Below are 25,669 nucleotides of genomic sequence, written 5' to 3' on the forward strand. Positions count from 1 at the left end.
ATGCCCATGCCTAGAGAGTTATTTATTTTTTATGTTTTACAAAATAAAATATTCAGATCCCTAAACTTTTAAAGAAATAGTTTACAATTTTGGGAAATACAACTATTTACTTTCTTACTAAATTAATTTCATGAGAATATAGACACCATCCTCATGTACCACTAGCATGGTAAATATGAAGCTACAGCAAACATCCAGTTCGCTTAGCATACAGACTATATGGGGAAGCATCTATCCCAGCTCTGTGTGAAATTAGCAAAATCAAAACTCAACATTATAGCCCACAAATTGTGGTTTTACACAATGGTGTAGGGATTAAATAAACAGGATAAATAGTGGTAAATAGTGAGATTTAGAGATTCTACAATTTGTTACCTTTGGACAGAGCCAGGCTCATTGTTTCTGCCGGTTTCCAGACCTAATGCTCAGCTAAGCTAACTATAAGTATGCTATAAGTGTGCTATAAGTATAAACTCTATATTCAAGCATTTTGAGAAGATTAGGACAGGTTATGCAGAGTTGAGCCCACTGCAGGTCTTGTCAAGAATTTGTGTTGCAATGAAAAAATGTAACACACAATGCACACAATGTAGACTGTCCAATTAACTGTACTTACTCTTGTTGCAGATGATGCCAGTCCAACCAGGTGAACAGTGACATCGGTCTCTGTTTTCACTACACACTCCATTCACACAGTCTTCACAGCTCATACTGCAGTCATCCCCAAACGAGCCATCCAGACACACTGAAAAAGAACTGAAAATAAGTTTTTCTTTTCTTTTCTTTTCATAACTTCCTGGGCTGAAGATTTAACAGAAAAACAACAAAGTATCTTAGTCCCATAATTTCTACTGTACCTATTTGGCTGTTCAGCCTAAGCTCTCCCCTGCGGTCTCTCTGGATTTCAAAATCTTTTTCATCGTCACCAACGTCACTTCCATCATCATCATCACTGTCATAACGGGCGTGCAAGGCTGCTGTGTACCGCACGAGCTGAGGAGCCTTGCGGAATAACAGATCTGGTAATCTGTGGACTTCCAGCTGTTCCTCCTCTTCTTCTTCTTCCTCCTCCTCGTCTTCTTCTTCCAGTTCTCTGCCGTACAGAGCTAAACACACCCAGTACGAGGTTATGTTTGTGATAAAATTGACTTCTTTTGAAACTGCAATTTGCATTATTTCTGTTTGCTGTGACATTAAATAATGATATAGCTGTACTACTCAGGAATAACTAAAACACAAACGTTACTCACAGATGCAGGAGTGCTGGTCCTGATCCAAGCGGAAGCCCAGTCGACAAAAACACTCATATGTTCCCAGGGTGTTGACACAGTAGTGTTCGCAGCCCGAGGTCTCTGCTAGGCACTCGTCAATGTCTAACAGAAGAATTCACAAACATCACACAGCTAAGAGACTAACGGTAAAAATAGCACATCTATCTGTAAACATTGTCTCTGGATGCAGGTTGCATACAAAAGCTTTTTAACTGGTGATGCATGTGTTCAGTGGCAGACAGGTTGTGCTGGTCAAGTTCAGGTCGGCATGGAGAGAGACCTGACTGTTGTGTCACTTCAGAGAACTCATTGGATTAAACTCCTTCCCCATACTCTAATGCAGATGTTCCCATCTGTTGGGTTAATTTGTACACAGTTTGCTTCTCAGTGAGGAAAATGTTCTGTTTCTAGTTTTCTGCTCTGAAATGGCTTGAAAATGCTTAATTTCTGAGCAGCAATTAACGAATGTGCTTTGTGAATTTGTGTCCTGCACAGCTCTGCCACAACACAGAAAACACTTACAGTAAAAAGCACCAGACTAGGTGATCTGCTAACAATCCAACACTCTTACCATCACAGCCACAGCCGTCTGGATTTAGTCTGTGGCCGGCTCTGCAGCTGCACTCGTAGCCGCCTGGGTAGTTTCTGCAGAAGTGACTACAGCAGGATTCCCCAGTGATACACTCATCACTATCTGAGGAAGGCACACAGTGGTACACAATTGTTTTCAACACATGGAAGGAAATAAAGAAGCCGAAAGTTGGAAAGCGAAGGTAAATGAAAAAAGAGTTAAAGAAAAGGAATTTAAAAAATAAAGATGAAGAGGTAGACTCAAACGAAGACGAAGACAGAAATTCTTACCTACACAGGTCTTCCTGTCGAGGTCCAGCTGGTAGCCGTGGTTGCAGGAGCAGAGAGGGCCGTTGGTGGTGTGCTCACAGTGATGGGAGCAACCACCATTGTTCCTCTCACAGCTATTAACGATCTCCATCTCAATGCCTGGAGGAAAACCACAAGTACAGCGCTGAAACATAATGAGGACTGCTTTGGTTTGTCCCAATCTTGTAGTTACTAGCTACAGATGAAATCGCGTCATGCAGAGAAAGGATTTGCTCATTTCCACAAAGAAATGTGTTCATCAGTGGGTAAAATCAGTGGATTTTACATGTAATTTCAACACTGTCTTTACTTACGGTAACACTGTTTGCCATCCGCACCAAGTTCAAAGCCTGGATGACACACGCAGCTGAAGGAGCCCAGCATGTTGACACATCCATGGGAACACTTGGCATGGCCTGAACTGCACTCATCAATGTCTGTAGGAGGTGGGTAATAAAAGACACAGACATGGATGTTCACACACCAATATTATGGATGGATGGATGGAAAACAGGCATAGGGAAATAAAACATTTACATGAGCACAATAAGACATAGCACGAACAATTTATATTCAAGATTTATCTGTTTTACAAAGTTACAAAACACAAGACCATGTCTAAGATCATATTGAGACATATCCAAAGTTCAGAGCTTTTTAGAGTTCAGGAAACTGACATATTTTTCTGTCTTCTTGTCCTCAAATCTTTGCCTGGAATGAAGTGACCTGACTCTTATAGACAAGTCGCTCTTCACTCTTAACACATGATTTTTGAAACAAACACATATGTGCATTGACACAAATAGTTCATAAACCAACTCAGAACACTTTTCTGAGTTTTAGCTATGCACGCACGCACACACACACACACACACACACACACAAAAATGTTCAAGGTCACAGTCTCAGGGGTCAGGTAGCAGGGACTTGAAGGGGCCGAGATAAAGAGAAACTTGTAATTAATAATGCCTTTGTTTGGAGCTGGGTCTCTGATACTAGAGGTAAATGAACCACACACACATATGTCACACTGATAAACAAGCATTACAAAAGCTTTGCTCCCATATGGTTGCAAAAAATCTGAATGTGTGAATGATTGTCACCAATACTTCCTCAGACAAGAAGGCTTTGTCAGGTTAGGATCATGCTGGCTTCGCCTCTCCTCCATCGATGGAGCAGAAGAAATGTTAATGTGAGTAATGTCCAACATCAGCCCCTCAAATCAGTACAGGTCTGTTGCAACTTATGGAAAAAATTATAAATGTCATTCTCTTAAATTGTAGCACATTGCAGGAAAGGTATTTTTCAGCCTGTTTGATAAATCCACTCTCTCTGTGTATATACTCTGTGTGTGTGTGTGTGTGTGTGTGTGTGTGTGTGTGTGTGTGTGTGTGTGTGTGTGTGTCCTCACCTTCACAGTTCTTGGCATCTCCAGCCAATGTAAAACCAGGTCGGCAGCTGCACTGAACCCGGCCATCTTCAGACAGACACAGCTGGGCGCAGCCTCCATTCCTCTCATCACAGGGGTCCCTCACTGACACAAACACAGACACACACATACGAACAGACTGAAGCCAGGTCAACCCAGCAGGTGACTCTCTGACCCTACTGGTTAGTACATGAGGATAGTTTTGATTTTTAACACCAGATTAACATCTGAATTTGACTCACATTCAACTTCTTACATGTTTCCCTTACTGTGGGAGTCTGGTTATGATATCTGGTCCCTCGTAAAACTAACAAATAGACTTTAAAATCCAGGGGGAGAAATCTGAATTCCTACTCTTTACTGTACAGTGACCATTTCCAGAGCTGCTTCTCACATTCCTTTCCTCTTTACATTTCCCTGCCTTGTACAGCAGCAGCAGCCACTGAAGTTCCTTAATTGTGCTGTAATGTGGTCACATTCATGCATTTTGAAAACTTCTGTGAGTAAAGTGACTTACATTCACAGTGTCTCCCATCTCTCTTCAGCTGGTAGTTCTTTCGACACTCACATTTGTAGTGATTGTTCCCCATGTCCACACACTTGTGCTCACATCCACCATTCAAAACTGCGCAAGAAGTCACAGCTTAAAGGCAAAACAGACACACAATTTAAAACCTGAACTTACAAAGGACGACATACATAACTGAATTTGTTGGCAACCTAAAATGGATTTAACACCTCAAACTCTGAAGCGGTGTAATTACGGAAAACACTCGGGTACAGGTTGCCAACTGGAAAATCACATTCATGCTGGGTCCAGTGGGTACTCCTGGTTACTTTCTAATGATCTTTCCATCCCATTTCTCCTGTGATTTAATGATGTGCCAAATATGAATATCAGCCGTGTGCCTTCTGGGTGCTCTAAACACAGACATGATGACACAGACGGGCTGTAAAACTGAGAGACTGACTGGCTTTCAACAGTGATGACTTCAACAGACACAATTAGCTACCTCTCTGCCACCATCCTTATCCTTTACCACAAGGCTGCAGCCAGGGAGTATTAAGAGTATGAATAAGACCAAAAGAATCAGAGGAGAACTGATTTTCAGCAAGTAACGATTTCTCTCATTACCTGCAGGTTTTATGGTACTACAATGGGAAAAAATACTTTACCATATTTTATTACTCCCTCTAAGTTATGTCAGAATTACCCACTAAAGTCTGTAACCAATGAAGCTCAGGACATCTATTCTTTTAAGTAAATACAGAGCGCAGGATATTCTTCCATACGTTCTCTCACACTGGACATGGCCACTTGGGAAAAAAACCACAAGGTGTGAATGAGGAGACAATGGAGACCAGATGTTCACTCCACATGTGAGCAGGCCATGAGCCTTTTTCACACATCAGGTCATGTGAGAAAATTTCAAATGCACTGTGAAATTTGGAAGCTGTGTTGTTAATATTAATACATTAACATTCATATAATCTTTTTATCTGGAAGGACTGTGAAGATTTGAAAAGTCATCCTAGGTAAAAAAAATAAATAAATAAATAAATAAATAAATCATTTTAAAATAACTATGATTTGTATGCACTGTTTTGCTAAAGCATGGCGACACAACAGAATTATTATTTTGTTTAAATGAATAGTTTGATATTTGAAAAACATGCTTAGTCGCTGTCCTACTGAGACTTAAATACTCATATCTTGCTTTTCTAATTAGTACAAAAACCAAGTGCAGGAAAATACAATTGGCTGTTTCACTTGACATTGCCATGAGGTTGCCAGACAACCAACAGAGAGTTTAGCAAGTGACTGCATCTGAGCAAGAAATGGTCCCATGCATAACCCGAACCTGTTGTCTTTATAAATCAGTTAATGTTTGGATTAAAAAGAAACATATCACATTAATTAGTGCACTTCAGAGGTGTTGAGAGTGGATTATGTTTCCCCCAGACAGAGCCAGCTAGCTGTTTCCAGCCTTTAGGCTATGCTAAGATAACCAGCTGCTGACTGCAGCTTCACATTGAACATAAAGATTAAAAAACTTATTTCATAAAATGTTGAACTATAATTCTAAGGAGAAATTAGCTCTAACCACAGAAGCCTAATTTTATAAACTGCACTTTATCTGTTATTCCTCTGCGTCACTGAGGGAACGTTTGGAACAATTCTACAATATTAAGGTGGGAAGTAAATGCAGCATGTGGGGAGAACGAGAGAGAAAATGGTTACCACTAGTACAATAAATATTTGTTTACTCCTTACCGATGCAGGTTCGGCCATCGGTGTGCATGCGGAAGCCTTCACTGCACTCACAGCGATAAGAGCCCAGGGTATTGACACACGTTTGCTGGCATCCTCCATTGAGTTCCTCACACTCATTTACATCTGAACAAATACATACACATACACATGACCATGTACATACAAATGCTCATTTAAAAATAATTACTCCCTCACAGAACAGAATATCACCACAAAGCACAAGACTGCACAATAAGGTACACCATTCAGGAGTCATTAAAGATCAGACTTGTTAGGAATTTCAGTCTGACTATGTCAGAGATTTATGTTGCAAGCATGCTAGTCATGAACGTGACATAATTGGAAGCCCATTAAAGTGGCCTCTCACCTCGAGTCATCTTTTGTGTTAAAAATTGGAGCTTTGCTGAACAATGACAGATTGAGAACTCTGGTCCATTGTGGGAAAATAATACTTAAATGAATGGAAGCTTAAATTGAGCTGCATTTTAGGAACAAGACATTTATTACATCCTTTATAAAATCTCACATCCAACTTTGTCGCGGTCTAATTAAAACGTTCCATCTGCAGTGAGCCAAATGAAAGAAAATGAAAAACACATTTTTTGTATTACAGATTACAGCAGAGAGTTGTAATTGCATAATTTTAATCAGATCTCAAATTTCCTCTCTGTTTCACCTTTTTTAGACATCTACTTTTGAGCAATGCATGAGTAGTTCAGCTGTCATGTTTAAGCCTCACTATCATCACTTCCCATTATTTAATAGAGAAGGAAATTCAAAAACATTTATATTGGAAAGTTTCGATGCATTCCTTCCAACGGTGTGTGTCAATGTGTCAATGTGCCTTTGACACTGAATCCAGACTTGCTACAGAAGCATACTTTAATACCACACTGACCCTGTGCTCAGATTCCTCTTGAAAAACATATATGTTTAATGCCTTTGGAGTGAATGATGAATGACTTATCATGCTGTTGTGCAGTAGTATGGGTGCAATCAATTTGTTTCCTGCACAGGAGAGATTTCCTCTGCACAGGGTCCATATGTTTGCACATGTCTCAGATTGAAACTCATATGCCATGGAGACAGACGCCAGTTGAGAAGACAAAGTACCTGAACACTCCATTCAAGGACAATCAGACTTTATTTACACATCTGGACAACACATCACACATCCTCCTAACCTCCTCCCGGTTGTCATCTTTGACTCACAAGCACTTTTTCAGCCCGCACCAGTGATGACAGATTAGATACGTGAGGGGAGGGCAAAGCAGTGCTACAGTTTCTTTTTTTTAAGAACATGTGGTTCAGTTTATTTGAGCATGCATCAAAGCATCATTTAGGTTTCCTCAGAGGTCAAAGCACTTCCCAAGTAGTGCAAATATTAGAAATCATTTTCAGATAGTTTGCATGCATATGTGTGCTAGTGCGTGTGCGTTAGTGTGTGTGTAGCCTATTCTTTCTCTGAACTCTCAACTCTCTGGCAGACTCATGGGAACAGCCCTCTTCAAAATGATCTCAAGACTATTTTAATTAGTTTGTGTCCAATACCAGGAGCGAAAGGGAGGGGAGGGGGCTTGTCAAAGTGGGGTGCTTCCCTAGTAAAATAATCCTTTTGATACCCTGCTCATAGATTAATGTGATCAGGGTACAGGAATTCATATTAATTTGCCCAGTTTATTTATACAATCACTACACAACCACCTCCGATGAATTACATATTCATGAGCGGTCCTATCAGTCTGCGCTCTTTTGTGCTTTAACACATCAGCAGCTATTGTAGAGGATCCCTAACATACAAAACAACAGATGCAAAGGGGAGGTTTGTTAAGGTTAATATACTTATTGGTCTCCTCATGTGAGAGGATTTCAATGGGAGACACACAATGGCTCCTTTTCACCGGTGGGTGAGGTGGTGTGTGCGGCAACAGGGGCGGGAGTGGTGGTGCTGCTGCTAGAGGTCGAGGGGCCATGAGTTCTGAATGGTATCGTGTGACACCGTCTGGCTCTAAACGGAGCTGCTGAGTTAGCATCTACAACAAAACAAAGTAGCAGATGAAACCTTTGGGAGCTCAGCTCTGGTGGCTGAAAGAAGTGAACAGATGGTCTTCAGAAGGAGCACAACAGGAACTGAATTTACTCAACAACAAAAGAGGATCTGAAGCACTCTGGTGTGACAGCAAAGGTCTATGTATTCTTTAATAATTTGTACTTAAAGTAAAAAAACACCCCCTCTCTGGACCCCTCTATCAGTTTTCATAATGCCATACTGGCTTTAAAACAGATAAAACATTCAAAAAAGAACTCTTCCACAGGTTTTTCACTGCTACAGTGTAAACACAAACGTAGTCGACCATTGTCTTTCCCCATAAATGCGACCACACAAAATCCTGTAAAAGAAGCTGCTGATGCTGCTTCCGTTTGTCTTCTCCAGTGGTAACCTCTGAGACTTTAAATTATTACAGAGTGACAACATCCTGCCTTAAAGGTTAGAGGTCAGGGGCAAGTGTTCACACCTGTAGCTGTTAGGAACAAATGGTCCTAAGTGCCCAACACTAACTCGGCATATTTCTGTCAGATGAGACCAACAAATTGACAAAGCATGTTGCCTGAGAAGGTTATTAGAAAGCTGTGCTGCCTGTGTGGCTGGTTCAGCCTTTTACAGCCTGAAGTCTAGACAGTTATTAAGTTGGTCCTTAGTAGGTCAGCATAGGCTAGTGAATTTAAGCTGAATGACCTAGATATGTCTGCAAAATCATGTAGACCATTGAATTACTTCAAATGGCTAGACTTATCCATCCACACATTCATTTTGTGTATCTGAAAATAGATGGCAACTATCTAATAATAACTATTATAATTTGAACACTAGTGGCACAATGGCAAAACAGTGGCTCCACATATTGTTTATGGGAGACTAGCTTGCAGTCTTGTTCTTCCCTGCCTTTAGTGGCACATTGCTGCATTACCACCACCTGTATATAAGTGGAATAGTGTGAAACCACTGGTAGGAATATGTATTGCATAACCTCCATGCAAGTGCTCTATAGCAGTAGCAGAGGTTAAAAATGTCACAGAGCACCTTTAAAGTATGTTCTAGTTTGCATTACACTGGAAATGTTGTTGCTGGTTTGGAAACTAAACAGGCATCTTCAGCATCAAAGTTCATTCATGCTTCAACTAGAAAAAAAATCTTCCATTCACAAAACAGTACAGGAAGCCCCAGCTGGGCAGAGAGCCGGCTACAGTCTGTCTGTGTTTGTGCACGCTAGCTACATCCAGATGTCCATCTTACCATGACATGCCTTGCCATCTGGCCCCAGTCTACTGCCTTCAGGACACTTGCAGTAGTAGCTGCCAATGGTGTTGCAACAGTACCCCTCACAGCCGCCTTCATCCACTTCACATTCGTTAACATCTGAAAGAAAAGGATTAACAGGGCCATTGTCACTAACAGAAGGCAAATACTTCTTTCCCCTTTCAGCTAACCTTTCCCACTCTTTGCAGGGTTCCTTCCTGTTTTGTTTAGTTTTTTTTTTCTTTTTCTGCCGAAATGAAAGCAACAAAACTTTGACTGAGTTTATTTTCCATCATCACTGTGTAGATCATGACCGTGCTGACTCTCATGCTAATCTCTATTACAGAAACACTTTGATGTCAGTGAACTGCCAGAGTTCGAAACCAAACTGTTGTTAGTGAGTCTGCTGCCAATCTTTCAGGACCACTGCACTCCTGGAGGCAAATAAAAAGAGCAGGAGAGTCTATAACTTGTTTTAGCCAAATGATAACCCACATGTTGCAGTGGATTAATGTAAATGATAAGATTGAGTTACAGAATTATTTAGGCTATATCTAGAGCAGAAAAGAAACATGGTCTGATTTTGGCTCCCTCGTCACATCATAAAACATATGCCAGGACTCATTAGCATGTATATAAATCTATTCAGCTATTCTAAATTACTCTTATGTTTACCTGTTCTGTAGAAGATAAGAACTGTTTTCACAGTCTTCCCATATTTCCCATGTTCTTTCCTGTCTCTTGGGGCTGTTTAGGGGCTTGAGGGGTTGTTTACAGGCTTGTTTAGCCCTTAGACTCCAGCTAAAAACCCCAGCCTTCTCGTTCTGGTGCTATTAATTGTGTATCACCACCAAAGAATCCCTTTAACCACAAATAATTTTTTGCTATACATGGAGAAGCAACAACGACATAGTGAGATTTGACTAATGTTGATGTTGTAGTTTTGGAAAAGCTTTCTTTGCAGTACCCATATTCAAGTAAAAACTGAATTTTCTTGTTTACAAAATATATTTGTCAATTAAATAAATGATAGAGCATATGAAATGTTTTTCTATCATCACACGATATATTTCATCCTAACAGCCCTACTATCTAACGTCTGCAGAATTGTTAATGAATTTTATCCTGATCCTTGTGTAAACTGATTGAACTGCTGCTGTCGCCAATATAGTTCTAGTCCACGTGGCAGCAACAAAGCCAAACTTTTCACAGATGATACAGTGTTGTATGCTTGGTTTGGAAAAAGGAGAAGGTGAAAGAGAAATGTATTTCACTGGCATGGACCCCCTGTCAAGGAGAAAGACTAGGGTAACAGAGGGGAAAGGAAAAGATATTTAGTATTTTGTCCCCGTCTGTTAGAGGACTTAATGGAATCCCTTAGCTGTGCATTGAGTAATACTTTGTTTATCTATGAACAACAGGAAATTTCAGAAGCACAAACTTGGAGAAACAATTTGGAAAGAAAAAGAGACAGAAGACAGAAAGAGATGGGGTTAGATAGAAGCATGCTTTACAGTAACAAGCTGTTTGGCATCTTGTTTGTGTAGACTGACAGCACATGACAAATCAAGGCCTGCCTTTATAATCATGGTGTTTTAAATAATGCTGCCTATTGCTCCTCTCTAATAAACAAGGAAGTGCATCTGATCATTACCAAGCTTTTAAGTTTTTTTAACATGTGTTTGGGCTTTGTGGACACAACACTAGTAGTAATGTCCCATTCCCTAAATACCCTAGTTTTTAAGTATTTATGCAAATGTAAATCTAACAGTGAAATGAATTGCCAATAAGAAATAAAAAAGCATAGATGCACTCCAAAGCCCCTCTGGTAAAAAACAGGAAAACAATATCTGAGTTTAACATGCTAAACAAGTGACCTTGGAGCATTGCCAGTATTCTCCTGTTGGTCTGTTCAGGTGTTTGTCACCGGTGAAGCAACAGGCAACTTGGCCAGTAGTATAAACAGTCAGCAGGGCATGAAAAAAAGCCTTTGTTTCTCAAAAAAAAAGAAAAAAAGAAAAACGTTTAATAATGTCTCTGTTTCTCTGTCTCCATGCGTGTGCCCATGAATACACAAAAAAAAAACACTGATTTTAAAAAAAGTATGTGACTACCTACATATGTGAGAGATGCAGCCTGATAACTGCACAAAACCACAGCAGCCCATTAGGGCAAAATTGTCTCCAGCTGACTGTGTGAGATGCATTATTGATTCTCTATTAAGATCATTTGAATAGATTTGAGGCAAAGCACAGTTGTTTAGAACAGCGATGCTAAATTTATTACAACCACATGAATATCCCTTTTATCTTCTCTGTGCAGAGGAGGAGACCAGTGTTTCCCTACCATTGCCTTGGGGGGTGGCAGGTTGACATTAAGTGCAATAAAAGCTTTCCAACAAGTGTTATAATCCCCACCCCCATCCTCCCCCGATTTATTATATTGTCATTTTGTTCTGTTCAATTGTTGGTATTTTGGCCTCTGTAGAATTCTGCAGGACCTCGGAAACTAAGGATGGGTCGCCACATTTCTTTTTCAGGCCACACCCACACTTGGTTTCTAAGGGCAGGCAGGGTTATTTCAGGAATTTCTAAAGAAAATGATGGACTACACAGATTATTACGACGATTTAGGTGTCCTAAGCTTACATATTGAAAACTAAGAAAAAATTGGCTTGTTAGGATTGTGTGCATGCAAATTTTTGTTATGCTCTTTGTTTCCCTCAGCAAAGGATAAATAACTGAAGGAGTGACACTGCTGACTGCAGATTTTCAACTCCTCATTGCCCTGCCTTGGCTTTTACAAGCTTCTCCTTACATCAGCACATTCTCTTTCACTAGGGGGGAATCAAAGAAACTTTGTCTAATCTTGACAAACACACACATGTTCATACACATAGTTCCACACAGAGAAACAACCCTGTTTTGCACTTCATATTAACTTATTTTGAGGTGACATGGGCCCTTAACCTCAGGGCCCTGCCCCCTTACACGTCCCACTTTGATCCCACAGCCCCTGTGAGCCCTAATGACCTCTCCATATCAGTGCAGGGTCATTTGCCATCACCATCAAATGCCACGTAGAGAGAAAAAACAAATTTGGAGAAACATTCCTTCACTCCCTGTGTAAAGGCATTTTAGAATTTAGTTTTGGATACCATGATGTTGTTATCCGGTCGCATGTTGCTCAGAGAGAGACATGTTAGTCGTGCCTACTTAATCATTTCTGACCAAACTACACTTCCAGAACTCATCATCTTGCCTAAAAGAAAACTTTAAGCGGAACCTCAAATAGACACAGAACTCCAGAGTTTTATGATTCAGGTTTACGAATTTTGCTATTTTTCACTTTGTGGCTTGGCCTGTCCTGCAAGTCATCAGTGACGCTCTGTCTCTGGCCTAACCAGACCATCATCAAATGAGCATAGTGACAAACTAAAAGCTATTTAACATGATAACGAAAATAGCTGGCTTCATTAGTACAATGACTTGTGCCAAATCTTCATGAAAAGATTGAATTGTAAAATGTATCATCATTTGAGAGACTTCAGGGACTGCACTATGAAGACAGAATGAAACATAAGTAACATGAGTCTACTGTTCATGCAGCAAAAAATACCCCATTGGTCAGTTTGAGGAAGGTGGACAATATTGTTTATTAGGAGCATAAAGCAGATTTGTAGCAAGGCAATTATCACTCTTCTCTGGGTATAGAAATTTCAGCAGAATAAAAATTATGAAAATGTCACTAAAAGTTGTGGGAATACAGGGTTTTACACTCCTTGATGAAATCTGCTAGATAGATTTGCTATCACATGGTATCTGCATGCTTTCTGAGTACATATTCTCATACTAAGAAAAAAAGGGCTCTGATATCTGACAAGGTTGGTGGCAAGCGATTAACCCAAACACACACTTCAAAACATCTTTACAAAAACTTACATGTGAAGTCACACATGCTCTGTCAGTTTTGTTTTTCTACAGTCTATGGACATTCATAAACTTTGAGCTACGGTGTCCTGCGCTCTCAACAGTTTTTCTCATTGTTGTACATAAACTAAATTGCTAGATTAGAAAAGTCCACATAAATACTTCCAGACGGGACACAGTGTTAAAGCCTCATGCATAACAACACCTCTCAGATGCTCATTGTGGACCACCTTTTATTGCTTTATTAACTCAGTATATCTCAATACACATGTAGCCGTACACAGTTTGCTTGCTGTCTCTCTCAACCCAGAAGCAGTCCACTTAACTGTGATCCACACTGGAGGATTTCTTTCATGGAAACCATCCTATTTGACTCTGAATCTGAATAAGAGTACTCATGGCACATGTTGGCATGAAGTTCTCTGCCTTGGTTCAGCTGTCGTGACTTCGGATGCATTACACAGGCCACCCTCAAGTACCACACATGCATGCATGCATTTATTTCTAAACGTTTCCATAGACCTGCCCGCTGACACAAGGGGACCTTTTATCCTCCAAGATAAAAGGCCTCAGAAGTCAAAATATGGTAATATCAAAACAAGTCAGAGCTATTTTTCTTTATGTGTCTTACACACTACACACTCAGCTTTATTCCTTGAGCAAAAACGCTTTTATTTCTGAAGTTTTTTGGGGGGAAACTTCCATCATGATTCTCTTAATTTAAGCTTATGGAAACCTGACAGAAACAATCTTGTCACCCAGTAATGTTTGAGTACATAAACAACCCATAGTTTATTATAAATGTTATAAAGTCCCCTGACTCTCCTAAATTAAAGCACAGGACTCCCTTTAGCTCCATACCCCCGATACCCCGATAACACCTGCAGCCTGTTCCTCAATGTTCACCATGTGCACCAGCACTGGCTCCCTCACGTGGCCTCGAGTCTCATACTTTCAACTCTGGATCATCAATCTTTATTTCACTGATGGTCTGACAGGATAGATGACACATACCACTTACCTCAACATAGAGTCATTCTTTTATAAATTTTGGATAACCCCAACCCTGAAAGTATTCTGCACATCATCATTCTCCATCATGTTTTGACTCAGTCTTCCTCCGACACACACCTTATTAGAGATATCTTATAAGAAAATAATATCTTACATGCAACTCTGGAGTACTATCATATCTTTTAAATCTATTTTTTCGCGTGCATTCCTTGAAAAAAGAACATTCATAGCTCAGAATCAAGTGGAAAGTGTTGGTCTCCCATTGGTTTATGAATGGGGGTGTTAATTGTTTCCCATCAGGCAACAAAAAGAACAGACAGCTGTTTGAGTGCTCTTGTGCTCTCTGCAGACAAACATCAGCCACTGAGACCCAATTCCTGCTTATCTCATTAGGTGTTACTGACATTACATGTCCTCTACAGTACAGTACCCCCCCTTTCCAATCTCTCCAAGGACCAACACTCTTCCTCCCTCTAAAAGAAAACAAGTACATGGACATTAAATAAATCAGCAAATGTTCAACTTTCTCTGTCTAATGTTTTTCACATTAAACAGAGAAAGTCTAGATCAATAACTGAATCTGCATGTCTCTCAACGCTGTTCAATGAATGTGGAGGCTTTTTTTTTTTTTTTTTTTTTAATCAGTAAGTGATACCTGAACCTGAAGTGATTTACTGTTTCTTCCTTACTAGATGGAATTTGAATCTCTGGCAGAAATGATTTGTATTTCCTACATCCTCCAAGTCTTTATTCCCACATTTCTATTGTAACAAACGAACAGAGAAAAGGAATGCAACTTATCAAACTCAAAATAGCTTGTCTGTGTCTATTATTGCAGTGGGGCTGGCAATGATCATTCAGGAAGAAAGTCTACAACCCTCTTAAAACCTAAAAAACCCAACAGTAAGTGCTCATTTTCAAAGCTTTTTACTTGACTGAAAATAACACATTACCAAAAGTAGACCACATATTTGATTTTGCAACATCTGCTCCCCAAAGGAGGAAAAATGGGTACTGTCATCACAGGAAACATTCTTCAGATTGCTCTTTCGAACATCAGAAGGACTATTGCAGGAGAGCTAGCTAATAAAGCTATAAAATCATTGCTGTTTGGTGAAGGGCTGTAATAATTCAATGCTGAGATGTTCTACCTGATGATTTGATAGGTTCACTCCCATTTCCCTATGCTCATTTTTTTTGCTGTATCATCAGCCAGTGATTAATTTACAAGCTGAAATATGAGGAAACAAAAACGTATTGTTTATGATGATTATTTATTATGATTATTATTCTATTATTAACAGCTGCACTGTTGCAGTGATATGTGCATTTACTGTTTTGTTTTTATGTTTTTGTTATTGAGTTGGGAAGCAGTAAGTGGCATGCACAAGGTTTGATGTCATGCGTGTTTGGTTTTGGATCTAATTATCTAATCAACCACTGTTCTCAGTTCAGGTTGCCGTCACTCATGTCAATATGAATCAGTCCACCACTTTGGTCCAGACTGAAATTCAACTGACTTTGGTCTGCTGACTTTTCATCTGGGGGAACATACAGTTATCTTAACAATGATACTTATTATATAAACTCCTATAAACTAAGATTTAAACCACTAACACCTGACTTTCTGCTTACTATAAAGAGCATTTAATCAGAGGGCCATCAACTGCAGTTAGGAAAAGCACAAGGTCAAAGGTCATTCATGGACAGCTGAGGAGCCACAGAGAGGAAAGTGAGCTTCAACAATAAGCTCAGTCGCAAATAGAGATGAGACATAAGTGTTTTCAAGATGTTGCATTGAATGAAATGGAAAGCTAGCTTGAGAGACGGATACAATCAATCATGGATTTCAACATTGAAGAAGAATACCAGTTATCATCTGGTCATCACTCAAGTGCAGAATAATAGAGTGAAGAAGCACAGAGCTCTCAGAGTGTTTTATTATCTGGTGGATGTGTTCATTTGACTGATCAAAGCTACATGTATTCCTGTGTTTCTCTCACTGCAGTGAGGAACTATTTATCCTCTGGACAACATTGTCGCATGCCTTTACCACCTCCCTCCAGCAGCTCACATGTTTCCCATTTGCCCCTTCAACACAGAATTTATGCTCTAACATAATAAGGATTTTCAGAGAGTCTATTTTATATTTGAAAACCGTACTGGTTTCCTCACTTGCCGTTCACACATTTTTCATCACTTTCATTTTTTATAGCATACCTAAAACTGAATTTGTTTCCTCACGGCACAGCATAAATACGTTGATTGATGAAAACTGGGTGCTGCTGTTTTTTCTTTCACATTTTTACTCAGTGGATACCAGTACACTTACTCTGTTAACTTGGTAATTATCAAATATGGCATTCTGAAACAACATATTCAAAAATATAACATAAGTTAATTACGCATCTTCCGAAAGTGGGGTAAAAACAACTATACCTGCACACCTGCCCTGAAAGTCCTGTTTTAACTTTTTGCCCTATATCTCCATGAAAGCCTCTCTCAACTTGGCCCTTCTATATCTGGAAAAGCCATTCCTTTTTAGTTCACCAACAGATAGGACAGAAAATGTCTTGCACATAAAAGGATGGCTGTAGATTCCTATGCCTTATGTTCCTTAGGTATGGGACTACCTGGCATCACAAAGCAAAAAAAAAAAAAAAAAAAAAAAAAAGAAAACTTAGGAACTTAAAAATGAAGCATGATTCATGTCTATGACTGATTGTTCTGTAAAAGTGTACACTGAAAATAGATTTTAATCTTGGACTACACCAGTTTCCTTTGTATTAGAGAAACATTGTGAAACAAAAGTACTCAGTTACAGAGCTTCAAATTTGCCCTTGTCATAAATTTTACCATTACTCAGTCCCCTTGGTGGATACTGTAAGTGCCGGTTAAAGCATTAGTTCACCAAAAAAAAGGACATTCATTCATCTTCTATGCAGGCTCATCTTTGTCTAAACCTGGTAAAGTCTGTACATCCACGTGACTCATGGATTTGGCTTGCTCAGCTCTATGATAGCCTTCTACAAAACAGCAAATGGGGAAAAACTGCATATTCCAAAAACAGCCAAAAAATGACAATAAAGCTCCAAAATGGTCATACTGAAAAACAATCATCTTCACTCCCTTGTTCTGTAGCCAGACAGCTGCACTATGGGTTCAAAAGTCAGATATTTATCCAGTGCTTAGACTGAATGAAGTCTAAGGCCATTACCAGGAGCCTTTAGTAAAGTGAAGAAGATTGTAATATGCCCACTTGAAAGACCCCAACAGTGACTTCTCATTCACGAGCTTATTTTCCTAAAACTAATGCTAATGCTACAAGGTAACAGCCAACCCAAGTTCAAGGAGGATTAAGTGCTTTAATCTGAGAGTGTGCCACCGCTACTATAGGAATCTCACAGTGAGTCTTGGGAGCACATGGTCAATCACACAGACCATTAGCTCCAACCCACTCAGCATTAACCTGGTAAACAATGGTGCTTTAATGCATTTGGAGAGATGAGGGTGTGCTTGTTTAGAGTGTGAGAACTTCCCTGCCATATGGCAGCAATTAGGTTCCTAATGAGCTTCTTCCTCTGATAGCAATGCTAAGTATGTAGCACCCGCGCTGCTTCTTGTGTCCTCCTGTCAGGCCAGCAACCTTCAAGCATGCTGGCATATGATTCCCACATCCACATAGTTAATGGCAAACTTGAGGAATGAAAACAGGAAGGGGAGGTACACAGGGCTTAAAGAAAGCAACATTAGCAAATGACAAGTAAAAACTGCCATCTTGGTCTCATTGTTTTTCTAGACACACCTATGTTTGTCTACAAGAAAAGTCACAAAACCTGGGAACACAAAATTTCTACTGTTCATCTGCTTTGTTTTTATGTTTGTACAATCTCTCCTTTTCCATGAGGTTCTCTTCATCCTGACTGTGTGATGGATTCACTATTAGTCACAAGAGTTCAATGTCAGTAATAAAAAAAATAACACTGAAAGCGGAACAGCTGTGGCTGACATTGCATGTGGAAAAAAACAATATGTTATTGTAATTTATCATAGAAGCTTTGGATGGATCAATAAGCCACCTGGCCTTTTAAATCTTCCAAGAGGAAGAGAGAAGCTTGTACTTAAAATCCTGTCTGCCTTTTCAATATGGCAGATGCTTATCCAGATATGGCAAGAAGAAAAAAAAATCAATTGACAAACTTTTTTGCTTTTTTTTCCTATTCTTTATTTCTTCCTTTCTAATTTCTAACCGAACACCCAAATGAGGGCTCATGTTACATGGCTGCCGTTAAGTGGTTTAGCAAGTCTGTATCCATTTCCAAAAGGTCTAATGTGTTCTTTCAGAGGCCTCAATGGCTTTTAGGTCAGTTTTCAATACCTGATCATTACTCTCTACGATTGCCCTGAGTATTTAAGATGTTTTACTTATGCACAAATCTAGGTATCCAAAATACATAGGAATAAAGTTCATATTACAGCAAACCAGCCAACTTTAAAGGGATTTGTTAATCTCTGAAGGCTTACATTGTTAATATAGTTTTCACTGAACCTTTTCAGTAACCGCCAATAAAAAGCTGCTAGCCAAAGCAAAGAGCAAGCTGTCAGAGGTAATTATGAGGTCTTTGCTGCTGTTCTTTATGAAAACAACGAACATCATGACATTCACACCTCAGAAACTTCAGCACCATAGAAGCCAGCAGCTAAATTTTGGTTAAGGAAGTCTTTGAAACAAGACCAAAACAAATACTAAGGCCTGCCTTCATTACAAGCATATGGTACCCATCATATCTTAATTCAGAACACAGTCTGCTGCACACTTTTGACATAATTCAAGCCCTTTAATCTGTAAACTGGTTTTTTAGATTAGGCTCCAGTATCCAGGATTAAACAGTGTTATGACCAAGAGCAGTTGGGTCATAAATGTTACTGCAAACGACAGTATGTCCTCACCTCGTTTGCTTACAATCATTTAGCCTGGAATTATAACAGTCCATTTTCTCTCAGAAGAAATACGAGGGAAAGCAGGCGTTCACAAGGTTCATGTCACTCAGGAGCCAAAACAAAATGTGCATAATTGACCTGGAGCTCTGTAGTGGACCTAACTGCATGGAAAGACTCAGAGAGGATAAACCCTGTGCATGGTATGTTAGTTAACTTAGGGTGGAAGATTCATTCCAAACCTGTAAAAGACATCACTGTTCCCTAAAGCTGTGAGAACAACCACAGGAGCTACTAAGACATCTTCCCTTACACCTTGCTTTTCATAACAGAATTGAGCTTAACACCACAATTTTTACCAAATTAAATCTTGGTCTAGATTTATTTACTTTACTCAGCTATGTTTTTGTTGTAACCACACCTTGAAATTTTGGCCTGACTGCATTTTTGAGCTTAATTACTTCCAGAAATCGGAAAGGAAATATAGTTTCTCTCCATTTTGAAAGACAAATTCTTGAACCAACTCTCTTGGTAAGGTTCAGGAGCAGCCATACCAGTAAAAATAATGCTGAGCAGACTTTTTCCTACTGTCCAACAAAGTCACAGGGATTTATGATATTACTGCCAAAGATATGTGGACACAGTGAAGAACATCAGATCTACTGAGACATTACGAGAGTTTTTACCACAATGTAAATATTTTTTGGGCCATATCAAAAAGCAGGTGGATGATGATAAACAGTTTACAATGCATCCTTTTAACCTTTCTTACAATACTGAGATTGGAATAAAAGCTAATTCAAAAAGTTGCTTACTTTGCATATGCCCTCAGATACAGCTATAGTGAGAGAACTGTACACAGTGTGTAAAGCACAAAGGTCTCCACAGATCTACAAGGGTAACACACTAGCTGAGCCCCTGAAGTATAAAAGACTAGACAACACCTGTCAAATGTATATTGTAAACACTCTACTCTGTCAGTGCCAAAAATACAGACATCACAGACGTCAATAGAGACTGTGTGGAGGGATGCCCTGAGGATTTTAAATCTAGAGCACTGAGTGAGAATCTTTTTCCCCAGTGTTTTATTCACCTTCCTCCCTCTAAACACAAACAACCCAGCAGAAGCAGCCACTATATACTGTATAGATTGGTATACAGTCAGAGATAGCGTCTGTTGTATTACAACCATTAGGGAGCATTTAATGAAGTGAACTTCCATTGAGGATAAAGTTTAATATTTCATCCAATTGAATCAAACACACATTGTCATTTTTTTACCCCTCAAAGATTACAGATCTGCCCTGCTGTTACTGCAAGGAGCTCTCAATAAATGCTACTCCCTCCAACTCTACCTCAATAACACACAAATAAGCACAATTTAATAAAAACATAAGCAGCATACAGCCCATGATCCGTCGGTATTTGGACATGTATATATGGCATCCCATACACATCACCAGATGCTTGTTATCTTCCCTGTTGTTGGTCTCCCTCGCCTTCAATGCAGCCACCTTCAACTCTTGCTTATTGCGGGGTCTCTCTGCTTTGACAGATTTTTGCTCAAGAAACACTTAGTGGCCAAATGTACAATTACATTTGAAGCTTTGCAATGTGAGCACTATGTGTTTAAAGGGCTATATCATCCACACAGCTCTTTCTCTATTGACATAAAGCTATTCAAAGTAAAGCTGAGACTTGGCACTTTAATGAGGTATCTGTTATTTAATTTCACATTGAATGTATTGAAGCAAAAAGCCTGATGAACAACACATGTGTAACTGTCCAAATACTTATGGTATCGACCTTTTTACGTGTACATGCATGGACATACACAGAGACGTGTGTGTTTAATTTAATAGGGAAGGGAACCAATCCTGCCCAGACATGAGCTCAGTGATTGAGGTGAGAACTGAGCCTATGGGAGACAAGACACTCAAGTTCATATGAAACAAGACGATTCCCATAAGAGAAACTGCGATTTACATTGCAACTGTAAAGCTTTCTGCAGAGTTTCCCAGAGAAAAGGACTGGTGATAACACTGTACACAGCACTTTTATTGGAATTATAATTTCTTACACAATAAACTCTGTTTTGACTTTGCTAGTGTGTCCTCGTGTGTGCATGTTCAAAACATAAATTCCCTTTTTTCCTTCCCTGTTTTCTTAAATTTGAGAAATTCCTAATAACTGCTGACATTGTTAGCTGTCTCATTAGATTGCTAAAACTCCCAGTGCAACAGGATCCAGTCTTAGGGACTGTCCATAATAACTCTTCTATAAAGTGCTTTGAAAACAGCCAGGCTTCTTTAGTCAGGACCAGATGGTTTCTGTCCTCACTCTGTTGTGTGCCTGTTCTCTCTTAATTTCATGCAGACCCATGCACCAATTTAACCAAAGCAAAGCCTAATTCAAGGCTTAATAGAGTGAGACAGAGTGGCATTCACAAGCACTGGTAAATACAACCATTACAGAACAGGCTCCAATGTCTAGGCACATACTTGGGCTGTGTTCAGGCTGTTAATTACCTCACAGTGTCAGCTCCATGGCTTTAGTGTCACTAGCTGAGATACATTTCCACAGACGGTGCCTTCTGTCTCATATCAGAGATTGAAAGCAGGTGGCTGGCTGCCCCCACAACACACATCCCCCACAACACGTATTGGGCTCTACCACCACAACTTGGCAGGAGTACCAAAGAGGGTAACACTCAAGAAGCCAATTGACAATGAATGCTGAAAAGAAGGGTGGAGAGTGAGCAAGGTATGGATTTTCGCTTGAACTTTTACCAGAGCCAGACTGTTGTCAAACACTGTTCACACAGTGTAATTTCTCCCTCAACTCAAATCTACCTGCAGTGAATTGTGCTGAAAAGGCGAAGCTGATATATTCTCTATATAGCAACCCCTCTCATCCTTCATCCTTATGATTCATCTGGTATCTGCAGCAACATACTATGTGTGTTAATAGTGACATAGCGTCAGAGTGATCATTTGCTACACACAGCGATCCAAAAAATACTGTGATCTACAAGATCCACTTCACCTCAGCTAATGTGAGTCACTGAATCTGACACATAATGTGGCTGGCTGTGTGGTTAATTGACTAACAGAGCACGAGGAAGCCTGTTTTTTGAGGTGAGTTGACTTCTAGTATTGTATTATTTATTTATAGCAGTAATTACCAGATATCTGTGTCTTGCCCACCACACCTAGTTTGTTAGCTTAGCTTGTTAACTAGCTAATTAGCCAGATAATAAATTAGCCTTGGGTTAGCCTTTGAGAAAGACACCCAGATGTGCTAACAATGCTAATAGGAACATACATGGACCTAAGTCTAAACTCCACACAGGCCCCACCTTTTTGCCCATTTTTGGACTGTTCGGTAGTTAGGCGGAGCAGCCCTCTCTGAGTTTCAAAACTTCTATTCAGAAAGGTGACATCACAGAGTCTACGTCCATCTTTATAGAGAGTCTATGGACTATACATAAACACACACATATGGTGTGGCCTCAACAGCATCTGAGAAACGACAAAAAAAAAGCCTTTGACCGACCTGTCCTTTGGTATAAACCAAAAAATGCTAAAATACAAAACATAACATTGAATAAAGCTAAATAAATTCTCTTGTGGAAATTTGAAAACATTTATCTGTTCCATGAAACAGCAGTTCATATGCACTGCCTTGAGCTACAGCACAGGTGCAGCATATAATATACCAATCAATCAAGCACGCAGAGAATACAAATGCCAAATACTTACATGCTGTAACACTGAAGACATAACATGCATACACAGATTACTGTTAGAGCACATGAGAAAGGATAAAAACATGCAGGAAACGCTATATAATAAATCTGACAACATCTTCATGACCAAACAGCAAGTCGAGTTGCCTTTAACTTATCACACTAAGATAAATCTCCAGTGGTCAGCATTCCCGCTTCTCTATTGTATCTGCTCTTTCTCCATTATACATGAATCGTACAGGACAGTCGTAAGTCTGTCACTGTGGAATGTAAAAGCTCACAACGGAAATCTAATGATCTACAGGGTTCCCTAGTGAAGTCCCGGTGGCTCAGTGTGCACTTACAGATATATCCAGGTTTCCAGGTCTCTCTTGGTTATTATGTTAAGCTGGAATGTGCCATACATTCCTAATAACCACTGCAAACACACAGAAAGGCAGTTTCCTGATCTTGCTGTTTATTCTGTCCATCAAGGAATGAATCAAGATTTTGGCAAAAGCCCATTGCTCAATTTACAGGTTGAATAGTGAGACACAGTATGTGTTTCTACCAGAAGGTTTGATATATCTGTTTTCACAAACTTTCTATATGATGTTGGTACCTACAACATTTCTCTTACAACCATGTTCACTTTTTTGGAAACAAAACAAGTCACTCTTGTGGGTGCCTATCCTCATGCAATGCAGTCCATTGTTATTTCTATCTATCTGTGAATCTTGCTAATTCATTTACTTATCCAAAACATTCTAAATTATATACTGCCTAATTTATGAGCTGCTACACATTCTTATATTCTCACATTTAAGATACTGCTAACAGCCTAAAATCACATAAAAAGCCCTGGACCAGACTACCAGGAATGACTTTCACATGCTCTCATCATTTAATGGATGTTTTTCAAATTTTCTGAAAGCTCTGTGTATTCCTGTCATTCTTTAGCAGTTAAGGAACAAACTTCAACTTTAGGATAGCCAGGAAATGTATGATTTCACCCGTTTATCACATGACACTGTCATACACTAAAGTCTCTCTGTTAATATTGTACACTTCAACCATTACTTCACTCAAGCTTTAGCATAGCAAAAGCAGAGGATGCCTTTATAAAACAATGACACTTAGACAGTATTTTCTCCTTTTGTAGTCAAACCTCACTTAAGACTTTCAAAAAATCTGAACAGAATTTCAATTTGAATTGAAGAAATATGAAAAAAGTAAAATATCATAGGTCCTATTAATTATAAGATCTTCCAAAGTGTTTATGATGATTAGTTTCTTGAAGAGAATATGGTTAGATACTGTCAAAATATCTTCAATCATACCCTTACAACATTGAATTGTCAGGGCTTAAACAGAATGTACCTCTGCATTTAGCAGAGTCAAATACAGTGCAGCGCAGGAAACTGAATGAACACAGGAGCTTGGCTGACTCTTTCCTTGTATAATAACTCTGGCAGAAGAGTGAGGATAAATCTGTCTCGAGAGATGAGAGACGGAAAAAGAGCAAGATGTGGGTTCTCACTGAGGAGAATCGAAGCACAAGATGTGAAAGAGTGAAAGTAAAACCTAGAGGAATTCTGATTAGATCTAATATCTCCTATATGTTCTCAATCTGTCACTCCAGTGTGTGAAAACCAAAGAGCCTGTGTCAAAACAAACGGACGGGAGAGCTACCTCTAACAAACAATGACATGTTCCTGTGAAATGTCTTAGCAAGAGGAGGGACTGTTTAAAACCTGTGGCAAGCAGGTCCTTCCTCCTGGGAAAGTCAAGGAACCAAATGGGAAAACCTCAGCAGTGTGTGCGTTTGTGTGTTTGCAAGCATGTGGAGGGTAGGAACCAAATATCCTTTGTTCACCATTTCGCCTCTGCGGGACTCTTCCAAAACACTAACAACCATCCTCCTGTTTGCATGTTGACATAGATCGCAGGGGTTTGGACAGTAGAAAGAATAGAAGAGTAAGTGTAAGTGTTTACCATTTCATGTTGACAGATCCCAGATAGACTGTTCAGGATCAGACCACCAGCATCTCTACATTTCACTAATTAACAAGTGATATCTTATTTGCTTAATCCACTGAGCAGCTTCCAGGCAACTAGCAGAGACTCCAGGAAGTTACTGCTTCCAGCCAATAAATAGTCCAGCACATAACACCTTGTAAAACAGCAAATTGTCATTTTTTTCAGTTTTTGTGCCCGTTAAACAAATGAGATATACTATAGAAATTAGTGAGCTTAAGATGTGTTACTGTTCAACAGACACAGACATAGACCTCTGTTTCCAGTCTTTATGCTAAGATAAGCAGTTGCTGGCTGAAGCTTCTTATTCACTGGACAGATGTGAGAAAGATATTGATCTTCTCATCTCTCTCTTCACCAGAAAGCCAATAAGCATGTGTCCGTGTTCCCAAAATGTTGAAATATTCCTTTAAGTTACTTGTTACAACACAAATATATAGATGTGTGTATGTAAGTTTGTATGTATTAAAATGTTGAACTTCTATTCCTAGAGAGAAGTATTGTCACATGTGACAGGAATCTGTACAAGGCTTTTTACTTCCTTAACCATATAAAAGCAGAGCTGCAAATGCCTTTATTAACATACAGTTTTAGGCTCAGCTGGGTTAGCCACAGCACTTCAGGCTATAGCCTTCAAAGCAGGCCATTTCTTGTAGAGAGCACTTTTTCTATCCTTAACTACCCAGAGACCCCCACAGAGCAGCCTTGTCCAATCACAGCTACACTACAGGCTCATTCTGCCTTTTCAAAGTGAAAGCATAAGGTCTGAGCTGGGCTTATTAAAGCTTTAACAACATGTTGTCCTCTGAAGATGTAAGTTAGTTCACTGACTAACAAAGTTGCGCTCAGCTTATTGCTGCATATTGTACACA

The 25,669-nt window shown here is 39.5% G+C and overlaps 1 protein-coding gene across 4 annotated transcripts in view; it reads right to left on the reverse strand.

Moving 5' to 3' along the window:
* Nucleotides 1–25,669, reverse strand: part of egfem1 (EGF-like and EMI domain containing 1) — a 57,091-nt gene that overhangs the window by 24,967 nt on the left and 6,455 nt on the right. For all 4 annotated transcript variants that reach the window (XM_071496363.1, XM_071496362.1, XM_071496360.1 and 1 more), the window contains 10 exons: nucleotides 9,150–9,272; nucleotides 5,855–5,977; nucleotides 4,097–4,222; nucleotides 3,562–3,684; nucleotides 2,465–2,587; nucleotides 2,133–2,270; nucleotides 1,843–1,965; nucleotides 1,251–1,373; nucleotides 858–1,106; nucleotides 617–745 (listed from right to left, as the gene is read on the reverse strand). In XM_071496363.1, the coding sequence (XP_071352464.1) occupies nucleotides 617–745; nucleotides 858–1,106; nucleotides 1,251–1,373; nucleotides 1,843–1,965; nucleotides 2,133–2,270; nucleotides 2,465–2,587; nucleotides 3,562–3,684; nucleotides 4,097–4,222; nucleotides 5,855–5,977; nucleotides 9,150–9,272 (1,380 nt within the window). The remainder of the gene's footprint in view (nucleotides 1–616; nucleotides 746–857; nucleotides 1,107–1,250; nucleotides 1,374–1,842; nucleotides 1,966–2,132; nucleotides 2,271–2,464; nucleotides 2,588–3,561; nucleotides 3,685–4,096; nucleotides 4,223–5,854; nucleotides 5,978–9,149; nucleotides 9,273–25,669) is intronic.

This window comes from Trachinotus anak, unplaced genomic scaffold (assembly GCF_046630095.1).
Source record: "Trachinotus anak isolate AG129_WGS33_773 ecotype Australia unplaced genomic scaffold, CSIRO_AGI_Tana_v1 ptg000014l, whole genome shotgun sequence".
In the NCBI taxonomy this organism is placed as follows: Eukaryota; Metazoa; Chordata; class Actinopteri; order Carangiformes; family Carangidae; genus Trachinotus; species Trachinotus anak.